Below are 14,377 nucleotides of genomic sequence, written 5' to 3' on the forward strand. Positions count from 1 at the left end.
CTCATGAACAACTGTATTTTTTACATCATTAAGCAGCTAATCTCTATAAACTTCACAAAACTGGAACAACTGAGATCCAAGCACGTTAGCAGCATTGTTATGACTGGTTCTTAGAACAAGGCAGTTCTAAACACATTTCACAATTAAATATTTTCAGTTTACAATAGAAATTGTGCCACACTACAATGACATCCACTGTTCTGGAAAATACAAATTAATATTTCCATTTATACTGGACCATAAACATATTTAGCTTGGAAATTAGCATACAAGGTTAAGACTATGAGCTGTCAATAGCTGCTGCCTGTAGCCTGAGGTTTGATTCCTTCTGTATGAGTGAGTCACTTAACCAGACAGTGTTTCCAGGCAGAATCTGAAAAGGGTTCAACACGGATCAATATTCTGCCCAAGGTAGCAAATAAAGAAATATTTTCTCTTCTAATAAACGGTATAAATCTTTCTGTTGTGCCTGCTAGTACAAATAAAGAAATATTTTCTCTTTTAATAAATGGTATAACTCTTTCCTTTGTGCCTGCTAGTACACTGATGCAGGTATAATTTTTAATATGTTCATTTGGTTCATTTTCTTATTTTTGTTACAGTTGCTACATCAAAATACACATGCATAAAACAAACAAACAAATAAATAAATAAAAACTCACAGAGTATCTCTTCTGCTAAGTTATGACATTTCATTTATCTATGAGTCAGTAAACCTGTTACTATGTTTGTTATGGTCTTTCTAGAAGTAAGACAGAACTCTTTAATAGAACAAGCATGTATAATATAAGGCCAAAAAGGGTACATGTGCAAGATAATGTTAGGAAGCAATATTTCAGTGAAAAGGATTGCACTGAACAGACTCCTAGAAGAACTGCAGAAGCAATATGTTAATTTAAGACTGCACGTGTCAATAAGGGTGTCCTGGGGATATGCAAAGCATGCCAAACGTTCTAACAATATCTGAAGGTGCACCAGTGAGCAGGAAATGTTTTCTCACTATCTATGTCTTTCTTTGTCTTTTCGGCTTTTCCCGGTTAGGGGTCGCCACAGCGGAACTCCAGTCCACTAATGATTGGCAGTCGATTTTTATAGTGCCGAGTTGCCAGCCTGACGCCCAACCTTCAGTGCAGACGCATGTCTTTCGAAGGCCACTCAACCGCGGGGAGGACATGTCTCACTATCTATAAGTACTTAGTAAAAACTGTGACTCAGAAAACAGGCTAACTAGATACTTAGATTCTAAAAGTGGAATTACACCTCCTAAAATTGATAACGTCAGAAAATTGACTACAACCTTGAAAAATACTATTAGCTTTACTAAAGCAGCCCATAAATTTCGGTTACCATCTGAAGCATAAAGACAATTACAAATTCTTCTTTAGCTATAGTAGGAAACTAGGAAATCTATTACTCTAACAACTTTCTAAGTGTATAAGAGCAATTTTTAAAACAGTCCTTACTTTTGGGATTTCACCCCCCCCCCCACATTATGCTTGCCTTTCCCAGATTTCTTATGTTTAGAAGTAAAGAGGTATGTTTCAGCTACTGTGTCAGTCCCTATATCAACAGAGAAGTGACTCCTCACCAGTTCTTCCTGAATAGCAAGAAGAAGAATGGATCTAACACAGAGGGGTGAAACTATGCAAAAAAAAGTCAGGCCTACCTGATGTCCCTGTTCATTTTATTTAGGATCGGCCTGTAACATAGGTCATTTGGGAAACAACATGAGAAGGCCATGTTTTCTATCCTGATCTAACTATGAATTTTTCCAGAGAAAACTAATAAATATTAAGGCACACTCTGATGTCTGCAGTTATAATTTTTTTGTCCTTTTCTTTTTAGCATTTTACTTAAATATTTTCAACAGAAGGGTAAACTGAGAAAAAGAAATACACCCAAAATGAAATACTAGTTTTATAGCAAAAAGGTAAGTTTTGTATGTGGATATACAATTTACATTGGTTCTTGTAAATTCAAAAAGGGTAAATGAGCTCCTGAGAATTATGAAAATTTGACAGCAGTTAATCGGATTATTATAAATCCAAATTCCCCTTCCTCTGAGGTACAGTAATTTTGGAGTTAGTATATATAAATAATAGGGGTCTGAGGATGCAGCCACCCATGTCAAGAGGTGCAGAAGGCTTGCCTCCCTATAAAATAGTTTTTAATGTGAAACAACTTTTGCATTTTGCTGTTTTGGTCTTACAACTGCACTTACATTTTTCAGAGCTTCAAAACTCACAATATTGCATCTTGAACTTCCTGGAGGGTACCATAATGCAGTATTATACATACTGTTGTTTCTGTGAGCCATGCTAGGAGTCCAGTAAGACAAATTACCAATATATAAAGTTAGGCACCTTCAGTTAAGATTGCATTGCAACCAAATAGATGTTTAAATTTCTAAGGCAATGAGGTGATGGTTTAAGAACTGTAATCTGTGCATCCTTCAGACTTATCTGACTTCATAAAAATCCACCCGATACTGTTTTTAAGAAGGTTATTTAATTCTGATACAGTAGTGGACTATGATGTTTGCAGATGACATTGTGATATGTAGTGAGAGTAGGGACCAGGTTGAGGAGACCCTGGAGAGGTGGAGATATGCTTTAGAGAGGAGAGGAATGAAGGTCAGCAGGGCTAAAACAGAATATGTGTGTGTAAATGTGAGGGAGGGTAGAGGAATTGTGAGGATGCAGGGAGTAGAGTTGGTAAAGGTGGATGAGTTTAAGTACTTGGGATCAACAGTTCAGAGTAATGGTGAGTGTGGAAGAGAGATGAAGAAGAGAGTACAGGCAGAGTGGAATGTGTGGAGAAGTGTGTCAGGAGTGATTTGTGACAGACGGGTACCAGTAAGAGTGAAAGGGAAGGTCTACAAGAGGGTAGTGAGACCAGCTATGTTATATGGGTTGGAGACGGTGGCATTGATGAAAAGGCAGGAGCTGGATGTGGCAGAGTTAAAGATGTTAAGATTTGCACTGGGTGTGACTAGGATGGAAAGGATTAGGAATCAGTATATTAGAGGGTCAGCTCAGGTTGGACAGTTTGGAGACAAAGCAAAAGAGGTGAGATTGCGTTTGTTTGGACATGTGCTGAGGAGGAATGCTGGGTATATTGGGAAAAGGGTGCTAAGGATGGATCTGCCAGGTAAGAGGGAAAGAGGAAGGCCTAAGATAAGGTTTATGGTTGTGGTGAGAGAGGACATACAGGCGGTTGGTGTGAAAGATCATGATGCACAGAACAGGAAGAAATGGAAACAGAAGATCCGCTGTGGCGACCCCTAATGGGAACAGCCGAAAGAAGATGATGATGATAACAGTAGTAAAAGCTATTGATTTTCAGCTAAGTATTATTATTATTATTATTATTATTATTGTGATGGCCCTGCACTGGCCCAGCAATAAAGGAGCCTCAATCTTCACCTCACCACTAGCACCAGTGAGGGACATGCACACAGGGAGGATGACAAGTACGCACACAGTAAAGTACAATTTCCCTTAAGAGCACACAGAGATCACAGTCAGTTTGGGGCTGGTTTCTCCCTCTTTCTCCAGATCCCCAATAAGACTCCCCACTGGCACAGCTATAGAGTTGAGTCCTTAGCCAGGGTTCCAAGACAAGTCCTCCCAGTACTCTCTCTGACAACCAGTGCTTTGTGCGCCCGCCCAAGTAGCTGACACACACACACACACACACACACACACACACACACACACACACACACACACACACACACACACACACACACACACACTTTGAGATTTGATTTATACACAAATACACACCTGGGAAAGGCTGGCACAGGTTTACTAGCTATGCCCCTTCTGCCCAGACCATAAGGTAGTTAGTACTGCAACCAGAACCCCTTATCAGCTACTTTAAGGCCCTTCCCAATTTTACTGTGTAATGTTACTATTATCCAAATGGTAAGCATGACCAACTGCTAGGTTATTGGCCAATACAGTGTCGCCAAATACATATGCAAGTACTCTAAGAGCTTAAATATCTCTAAACAAACCAGTCACAATTAAAAGGTTTAAATATATTTAATAGTAAATAATGACAACACAAGACAATACTCAATAACTCAACACAGTGACTACAGAGTTCAGAATCACAGGAAATATTTTAAAACAACATAGCAGGACAGTCTCATATAAATAAAGCAAACATCTAAACTAATCTTACTATATTTCTATATATCTCTAAGAGACAGATTACTGTAATATAGTACTTACTATTAGCAAGGCATAAATGCTAATGACAAGATGTTTCTAGGTCCAAAGACAAATGCGAAATGCACAGACTTTCTTTGAGTGATAGTTTTTAAATTAATAATAAACATTACTGCTGGGTTAGCTAGGGTGACATCACTCTTTGTCACCTGCCTTCAGTTCGCAGGCTAATAGATACCAACATAATTTAACATTTCTCTGTGAAAAATGCTTCTCTCTCAGATGTTTGCCTAGAACTGGAATTCATAAAACAATTAACACTTTTACATTTGAAACCAAGTAATTATTTCTGTTTCCAGACAATAGGAAAATCTCTAGCTTTAGAGACACTGTATCTGCTTGCTGCACTGAAACAAACTTTTTTATAGCACATCGTAAAACATTTTCCCTTATTTTCTTGAAGTTTTGCAAGTTAATTCTGTACGTTCCAGTTTCTGCTATTAATATAGTTTATATACGTTTCTGTTCTTTTCCAGTAGGTTGTACTGTGGTTACATTCTTGAAGCTCAGTACATAACATACAGGTCAACACACGCTTTTGCACCAGTAGTTTAATATCCACATAATATAAAGTTCTCTTACATTTGTAAGACAAGCATATGGATCATATTAATATTTACAAATGACATATGATTATTTACAAAATTCCAGATAGGTGGGCTGGCAGCCTCACAATCCCCCCCCCAAACCTCAAGCTAGTTTTACAAATTACCCTTGATAAACGTTGCTTGAGAGGGTTGAGCCTATCCAGGAATACCTTACCCCATTCCCTGACTTGACAGCCCATCTGCGTTGGCATTGCTAACTCCACTGTGGTGCTGCACTGTCATATCATATGCTTGCAACCACCTTAGTAACTTGCCATTTTGCTGGCTGGCTCGGTGTAGCCATGTTAAGGGATTGTGGTCTGTAACTACAGTGAATTTCCTTCCATACACAGGTAAGGCTGAAGTTTCTGCAGTGCCCACACTATGGATAGGCATTATTTTTCTACAGCTGCATAGCATTCCTCCCTGGGTTGGTGCCTATGACTGAGATAAACAACTGGGTGCTCTTCTCTCTCTGAAGAAACCTGTCAAGTACAGCCACCACCCCATGGTTTGAAGCATCCACCTGCACAACAAATTCTTTGCTGTAATCTTGACTGGCTAACACAGGTGGTTCTCCTAAAGCTTCTTTAAGATTTTGGAATGTCTGCTCACATGCTGGGGTCCACTCTACCTTATCTGACCTATTTTTCCTTGTCTGGTCTGTGAGAGGAGCAGCTATGATACTATAACCAAAACTTTCTGTAGTACCCTGCTGTACCTAAAAATGCCCTCACCTGCATTTTGGTAACATGAGCAGGCCAGGCCTGAATGGCTTCCTCATTGGCAGGTTCTGGCCTGATCATACCACTCTCCACTCTATGTCCCAGGTAGGAGACCTCTGCCATAGCCACCTGACATTTGCTGGGCTTAATGGTCAACCCTGCCCTTTGTAGTCTTCCCAGCACCTCCCTGACATGCTGAAGGTGCTCTTGCCAGGAATGGCTGTAGATGGCAATATCATCCAGGTAAGCAAGGGCAAAATCTCCTACCCCTGCAAGGATATGATCTACCAGCCTCTGGAAAGTCACTGGGGCATTTTTTCATCCCAAACGGCATCTTTGTGAACTGATACAAGCCAAAAGGAGTCAAAAAGGCTGACCTCTCTCTAGCACTGAGAATCAAGGGTTACTCTAGCACTGCAAGTCAAGGGCACCTGTCAGTAACCCTTGGTAAGATCAGTGGTGGTAAGATACTTAGCCCCACCCAGCTGCTCTAGGGCTTCATCTGTCCTAGGCATGGGGTAAACATCTGAATCTGTGTGACTATTTAATTTCCTGTAGTCCACACAGAACCTGGTGCTGCCATTCTTCTTTGATACCAGCACCATTGCGGAGGCCCAGAAACTGCAGGACTCCTGAATTACCCCTATTTCCAACATTTCCTGTATCTTCTCCCTCAGAGTCTGTTTGACTCTTTCAGGTACCCTATAAGGGGCCTGCTTAATAGGCCCTTGGGGTCCTGTATCCACATGGTGCTGCACCAGGTTGGTGCACCCTGGTTTCCCAGTGAACATCTCCCCAAACTCCTGTAACACTGCTTGGATTTCTCAAACCTGGGTAGGGAATAGCTACTGGGACATTGCTACCTCTTCCACTGAGGTATCAGTCTGAATCTGACTGAGGAGATCAGTCACCAGATCCCCCTCACACTCCTCCTACAATCCACTTCAAATACTCAGCACAAGGGCTTCCTTATCATGGTAAGGTTTCATCATGTTAACATGGTACACTTTGTGCCCCTGCCTCCTGCCTAGCAGTTCTACAATATAGTCAACATCACTGACCTTCTTTACCACCTTGTAGGGTCCCTCCCAAGCTGCCTGCAGCTGGTTGTGTCTGACAGGAATGAGAACCATAACCTGCTGCCCTACAGCATACTCTCTAGCTCGAGCATTCCTGTCATACCAGACCTTTTTCTGCTGTTGGGCTTCTGTCAGGTTCTCCTGGGCCAAGCCCATGAGTTCCCTGAGCCTTGTCCTGAGGTTTAGGACATATACCACAACAGACTCCTTGTGAGATTAACACTCACCTTCCCATTCATCTCGAATCAAACCTAGAGATCCTCTCACCCTATGCCCATACAACAACTCAAAGGGTGAAACACCTGTGGATTTCTGGGGCACCTCTCTGTGAGCAAACAACAGATGGGGCAAATATTTGTCCCAGTCCCTCTTAAACTGGTCTGCAAATGCTCATAGCATGGACTTGAGTGTAGAGTTTAACTTCTCAATGAAGCCATTAGTCTGGGAAAGGTAGGGGGTGGTCTTTAGGTGCTTCACCCCACAGTACTTCTACAGACAAGCCAGCCAGTCTGACATGAAACTGGCACCTCTGTCAGTCAGTATTTCTTTTGGGAAACCTACCCTGCTGAAAATCTCTAACAAAGCATTTGCCACCTTTTCTGCCGCAATGGAGGACAGAGCCAGTGCTTCAGGGTATCTGGTAGCATAATCTACTACCACTAGGATACTATTTCCCTGTATAACTTGGGGTACCCAGAGGCCCCACAATATCCATAGCTACCATCTGAAATGGCTCCTCAATCACAAGCAAAGGAGCTTTCACCTTGTCTTCTGCCTTGCCTACCTTTTGGCACTGCTCACAGGTCCTGCAGTACCCTGTTACATCTCTGGAAATCCCAGGCCAATAGACGTTCTGCATAACATGTCTCTTTGTATGTCTTATGCCCATATGACCTGTAAAGGGAATATCATGGGTTATGGCTAGAAGTGCCAGATGGTAGGCTCTGGGCACTACCAACTGCTGTATTCTCTCACCCTCTAACCCTCCCTCAGGGGTCCACTCTCTGTACAGTAACCCTTTGTCCCAGTATACAGATTCCCCTTCCTTGAGAATCAGGTGCCTCAATGGCTACCTCTCTCAGGCCTTGTAATATAGGGTCTGAGAGCTGAGCCTGTCTCAACTCTCTCTCTTTGTAACCCTTCCCAGCTCCCCTTCCACAGGAAGTCTGGTATTCTCTGACAGCAATTCCTCACTGTCAGCCTGGGTACTACTACTCACCTCTGCCCTTGCAGTCACTCTGTCCAAGGGAACATTAGTACCCACAAGCAGCTGTGGCTCACCTTCAGTCTCACTGCTACAGGGTAGCTCCCTCTCTGAAGTAACTATGTCACCAGTCCTGATTGCAAGTGTGTGGTCTGTTTGGGTCTCCCCAGGCTACCAGACCCACATGTTTGTCTCCAAGCCTGACCGGATGTATCTGCATGCACACATGGTACTGCATTATCAAAAGCATTCCCTATCAGGACATCTGCAGGGACATCCTCAAATACACCTACTTGCTGGCTTCCTTTTCCACCCTCCCAGTCAAGGTGAACCCTAGCCATTTGAAATGGGGTCCCCTCCTAAAGCTCTGACTGGAGTAGACTGCCCAATCAAGTAGTGCTCCTCTGTAAACATTGCAGACTTCACAATGGTTAGGTCAGAGGCTGTGTCTCTCTTAGCCATGGCCTCTTTCCCATTCACTAAGATAGGATATAACCTCTTGTGGTAGTTTGGTACCCTTGTTGTTTCAAGACAACCCACTGTTGGCATTTTGTCATTCCCACCTACTAGCTCTCCCACCTTTTGTTCCCCACCTTGCCTCCGTGGACATCTATATGCTACTTGGCCCCACTGGTTTCATTTAAAACATTTAACCCTTGGTCCTGTACGTGTACCTGGACTAGTGGTTTCCCCTGCTACCGGCGGACTCTGATCGGGCAGTCTGGGCTGTCTACCATGGGTTCCATTAGACCCATGAGCAGCACTGGGTGTCCTTTTCCTGTGCAATGATGCCCGCTTGCTAAGTGTAGGTCTCCCTTATTCCCTAACTCATCTGCAGTAGTACATTGTCTATCAGCTAACCAGATTCTCATGTCCTCAGGCAAAGTGCTAAGGGCTTGTTCCCTCACCAAAAGGTCTCCCAGCCCTTCAAAAGTGGTGACCTGACATCCCCTCACCAAACTATGAAAATAAGTGCTTAATTCAGCAGCATATTTACACACAATTTCATCTGCCTTGTGTCTAATCACCCTTAACATCCACATCCCACCCCCACCCCCCAGTAAAGAAACCACCATAAAAAACTTCTCCAAAGCCAACTTCATGCTACTCAAGTCAGAAGTGACAAACTTCATGACATCCATGCAGACGGGAACTGAAAGTTCAACTGCTGAATCCTACACTAAAGCACTGTACGAGCACATCCACTCATGCATGAATCGTGCCATTCCCAAATAGAACCAAAATGCTCTCATCCAAAAAAAGACAATCTGGTGGTCCCCTGCCATAAACAAACTTTACAACAAAAGGAAGAAACTTTTGCAGAAAAGAGGAAAATCCCAGGATGCAAAAAACTCCCTTACTAGCCTCAGTAAGAAACTGAGATGCCTCATAAAATTCTCCAAAGCTAGTTACGAAAATAAAATTGCCAAAGATTCCAAAGACAACCACAAAGCATTCTATAACTATGTCAAGAATCTAAATGGCAATGCTCAGATCTGCTCTGAGCTAAAACAGAATGGCATTAAATATACTGATCCGAAGGATATTGCCAATATCCTGGCAGATCGATTCAGTGCCAACTTCACCCCTCTCACCCCTAAATGGCCCATCTCAATGAAGATTGCCAAATTCCAGTAATAGCCACACTGGTACAAAGCACTCTCTAAAGCCAAGAATACAGCATCCATGGGACCAGATGACATCCCGGGCTGTGTACTACATGAACTACAATATGAAGTGGCACCTCACCTAAGTGTCATGTTTAATCATAGCCTCACCTCAGGTTTCGTGCCCTCTGAGTGGCGCAGAGCTACAGTTATCCCAATCCACAAGGGGGGATCCAACTTGGATCCCGGAAACTACCGTCCCATCAGTCTGACAAGCCTTATCTGCAAGGCCATGGAGCATATTATCATGGAACTTATAAACAAAGACATTGGCAACCTTCAAACACTGGACCCCACCCAGTTTGGGTTTGTGAAGGGCCGATCTTGTCTCCTGAACCTGATTGACTTCTTTGAATCAGTCTCCATTGCCATGGACAAGGGTAAGGTGGTCCACACAGCCTATCTAGACCTTGCCAAGGCCTTTGACACCATCCCCCACTCTGGAATCATAGATAAACTTACTAAGTTGGGCATTAATCCCTATGTCACCCAATGGGTTGCTAAATGGCTTACTGATAGAACCCACACTGTAAAAGTAGCCGACTCCAAATCCAGCTCCAGACAAGTGACAAGTGGAGTACCTCAGGGTTCAGTCCTGGGGCCGCTCTTGTTTGGCATCTACTTCTCTGAAGTACAGGTCAACACTAAGGGACTCTGGCTAACAAAGTTTGCAGATGACTGCAAACTGGGAGCCATTATTGAATCCCCAAATGATGTGGATACTCTACAAAAGGGCCTTACAGAAACAGATGCTTGGTGCCAGAGCCATGGGCTCAAGCTCAATGCCAAGAAATCTATTGTTATCCCCTTTGGGAAAAAACATGTATCCATGAATTACCATATAGGTGGCAGTATACTAAACACAGAAAGTGTGATAAGAGACTTAGGGACACAGGTGGATAGTTGTCTCACCTTCGATAACCACATCGCCACAACAGTCAGCAAATCCTTCTATGTGGCACACCTCATCACGAAGGGCTTTTCATCCACAAAAAGGAGGTCATTGTCCCACTGTACTCATCCCTCATTAGACCCATTATAGAATACAATGCCCCATTTGGTATGTACCTCTCAAGACATCTGCAACAACTGGAAAGGCCTCAGAAATACCTCACTAAAAGAATCACAGGCCTAAAGCAGATGCTCGCTGACCACCTTAAAAACTCCAGCTATACTCTGTGCATATCATCTATTCAGAGGCGGTCTGTGCTTAACATACAAGGGCATGTCAAACGCAGGGCTGGTGGACATGCTACATAAATCCCTCAGAGCTACACGCTCCATGGATCTAACCCTTGTCATCACAATAAACAAAACATGTTGGAGGGATAGTTTCCTGACCCAGAGACTTCCCAGACCCTGGAATAGATTGCCATACATGTCAAGCAGAGTGCCTGTTTGGACCTCTTCAAGAGGAACCTTGACGATTGGATGGGAGAAAGGAAATTCACCCCAGGGATCACGTCAGTCGCCCTGCTAGACAGGGGTCCAGGAAAGTAAATAATGTGGGAAGAAATAGCCAGGGAATTGTTATGGCTAGGCTTGTATAGGCCCTAGGGCTGATAGCCTAGTACCAACCTATGAACCTATGAACCTATGCTCACAAAACCTTTTCCTATAAGCTTCAGGTGTTAACCTAAAAACTTCTAGCAAACAGTTCTTTACAACATTGTAATTTAAACAGTCTCAGACAGTTTGGAAAGAACAGTTACAGCTTTACAATGCAGTAAGGGGGTTAGGAACCGTACCCAGAGCCCTTGGTCAACTTGGTATACTGTTTAGATACCCTCTCAAATATATGAATGAAACTATCAAAATTATCCCCCTCTGTAAATTGTGGAAGAAATTTACTGACCTTTGTTGCTTCTGGGGTTCAGTTACTCCCTTCCCCATTACCTGCATGAGTCTGGAAAAGAGTTAGCATCTCCTTTTTATGTTGCCTCTGCGTCTCATTCTCCTCAGCCTGCAGATGTCACAGATTCTTATTTTCCTCAGCTACCAGATGTCTCAGTCTCTCTGCTGCTTCTATTTCCAAACCCTTGGCCTCTAGCTCCAGTCTCTTTAACTCCAAATGGATTTTTAAGTCGTCTGTGGAAAGGTTGATCTGTCCATTCTCTGAGAGTTGTACATCTCCAAGGCCAGTCTGATTGTCCTCCTGATTGCTATTCTGTGATGCAGCTGTGACTAAAGCTGCAATCATGTCTGCTTTAATCAGGTTAGCATGCACCAGTCCTTTAGCCTGGTACATCTCAGCCAACTGGCTCCTTGTCATCTTGCCATACTCCTCTGCTGACATGTTTGCCTGCTCTCCCTGACTAACTAATCTAACAAAAAAAAAAAAAAATAAAACAATTGTGATGTGAAACTCTGAATGTTCACTGCATGGCTGACTGAGAGTACAAACACCTTCAGTGACCATTGTTCACAAGCAACATGAACTCAATATCCACACCACTACAAGCCAATTAATATGTGATGTGGCTATTCTACCACTGCCAAACAATTAATATGTGATGCCCCAGCAATCAAGGAGCCTCAATCCTCACCACTAGCACCAGTGAGGGGCATACACATTGAAAAGATGACGAGTACACACACACACACACACACACACAGTAAAGTACAACTTCCCTTAAGAGCAGACAGAGATCACAGTCAGTTTTGGGCTGGTTTGCTACCATAAGGCCATTTTGGATTAGATTGAATTAAAAATTAATATTAACTAAATAACTGCTTATAGTGTTACACAAAAATTAGCACTACACAGGACATAATATATGTGTGCATGTGTATATGGGTCTTCTTTACATGGCCGACTATTCAAAATGTCGACTTTCATATGGCCGAGACCATATGATCGACTTTCGAAAAGCCGATCACGTAAAATAAACACATAAAACACAACAAATACTTACCTTAAACTGTTAGTAGGGGGGCTCCACTCCCACCCCACCCCGTAACTTAAATATACCAATGCCAAGTTCGCACTTCAGTGTAGAAGAAAGAAACTTTCCTATTCTGCACTGTCCAGAGAAAGCGGCCATATTAAAGTCAACTTTCTGAAAAGTCGACCATGTGAAGGGGACCCGCATATATATGGGTCTACTTTGAAACATCTAAAAACCCATAACATCTAATTTCATAACATTAAGACCAGAACATCTAAAACCCATAACATCAAATTTCATAACATCTAACACTACAAATCACAAAAAAATAGCATCCCCTCCACATATAACAACACCAAACTGCCAAACACACTTTTTACTACGTTTATGCAGGGGGGCAAGCCCCCCTGCACCCCCCCATGTGGGGTGCTCCGGCCCCCACACCCCCTGGAAATTAAATATACCAACTCCAAAATCACACTACAGTGGGAAAAGCACCCTCACAGAAACGTAGTAAAAAAGTGTGTTTGATAGTTTTGTGTCATTATATGTCGTAATATCTGAGGGGATGTTATTTTTATGTGATTTGTACTGTTGGATGTTATGAAATTCAATGTTATGGATTTTAGATGTTCTGGTCTCAATGTTATGAAATTAGATGTTATGGGTTTTAGATGTTTTGAAGGACATATATATATATATATATATATATATATATATATATATATATATATATATATATATATATATATATATATATATAAATTGTGTGTGTGTGTGTGTGTGTGTGTGTGTATATATATATATATATATATATATATATATATATACATACAGTCATATATATATATATATATATAGAGAGAGAGAGAGAGTGAGAGAGAGAAAGAAGGAGACAGAGAGAGATAAATACTAGTTTTTTAATGATCTTGATGCTAACCCGAAAAAAAATGGCACAAAGACAGGATCCCACTCTTCCTTGAGTTTAGATTTTATTAAACAGACATACAAAATCTGAACTGAATGAACAGCAGGCTCCTGTCTTTGTGACATCATCTTTGTTTTTTTCTGATGGTTGAGTATGCCAAGTACTAGAGCTTATACACTGATGATTACATTTGCTTTTGGATTTGTTTCTAGACAGATAATACCATCTGGTTGAAAAAAAACTAATATAACAATGACCACTGTCACTTTTAAATCAAACTGTTGCATTTAAGCTAAAAGGAACATTTTTAATGGTAGAATGGTAGTCCTCACCTTAACAACAAGAAAAATATCAGATGATGGATATGTAACAGAGAACACTGCCGACTTAGCCAGGCTTGAAGGAGATATAGTTGTAGTATGGCTTCGCACAAATCCTTTCATTTGTTCCGAGTTTAGATCACAATAGAAATTTTCTGAAATCTAATGACAAAAAGTACTGATTAGAAGTTTATTTGCTATTTTCGTTAAACTTACAAGATAAATATTTCTATGGTACTAAGTTTCCATTTTATACAGACAGTCTGAATATCAACAAAACTAATCATAACCAGCAGTCTGGGTTTTGACTGGAGTGCTGTTAATTCATTTTGAAACTGGTATCCAAAATAATGATGCCTGATTTGGCTTGGATAATCATGCGACTGCATTACTTTTCACAGCATACATAACTAACTTGCTCCAAATCCACATCAGAAGTAAGTTCTCCTGGAAGCAAGCATACATTCTGTAAGTAGTCATACCAGACAAAATTGATTCTCCATCATATATGTCGGCAGAGGTGTAGCTAGGCCTTCTGGCACCCTGGGCCATCCCCCAATCTGTCACCCCCCCATCAAGCTTAAGGGGAGGCCCAAAAAAAACAAAAAAGAAAAAGAAAACAAACCTTGGTCTACTTTAAACTGTAATAAACCACTTGCTGAAAGTGTAACAGGTGACTTGCTAAAGTTAACAGAAAGCACTGAGCACTTCATCCTCGACCAAAAATACACATAACTAATG

At 41.8% G+C, this 14,377-nt stretch overlaps 1 protein-coding gene across 1 annotated transcript in view; it reads right to left on the minus strand.

Annotated features, from left to right (window-relative positions):
* Positions 1 to 14,377, minus strand: part of DOCK8 (dedicator of cytokinesis 8) — a 1,731,107-nt gene that overhangs the window by 1,084,921 nt on the left and 631,809 nt on the right. The window contains exon 9 of the mRNA XM_044064485.1: positions 13,649 to 13,798. Within this exon, the coding sequence (XP_043920420.1) occupies positions 13,649 to 13,798 (150 nt within the window). The remainder of the gene's footprint in view (positions 1 to 13,648; positions 13,799 to 14,377) is intronic.

Source organism: Protopterus annectens, chromosome 2.part2, assembly GCF_019279795.1.
Source record: "Protopterus annectens isolate FY-2018-M chromosome 2.part2, PAN1.0, whole genome shotgun sequence".
Classification (NCBI taxonomy): domain Eukaryota; kingdom Metazoa; phylum Chordata; order Ceratodontiformes; family Protopteridae; genus Protopterus; species Protopterus annectens.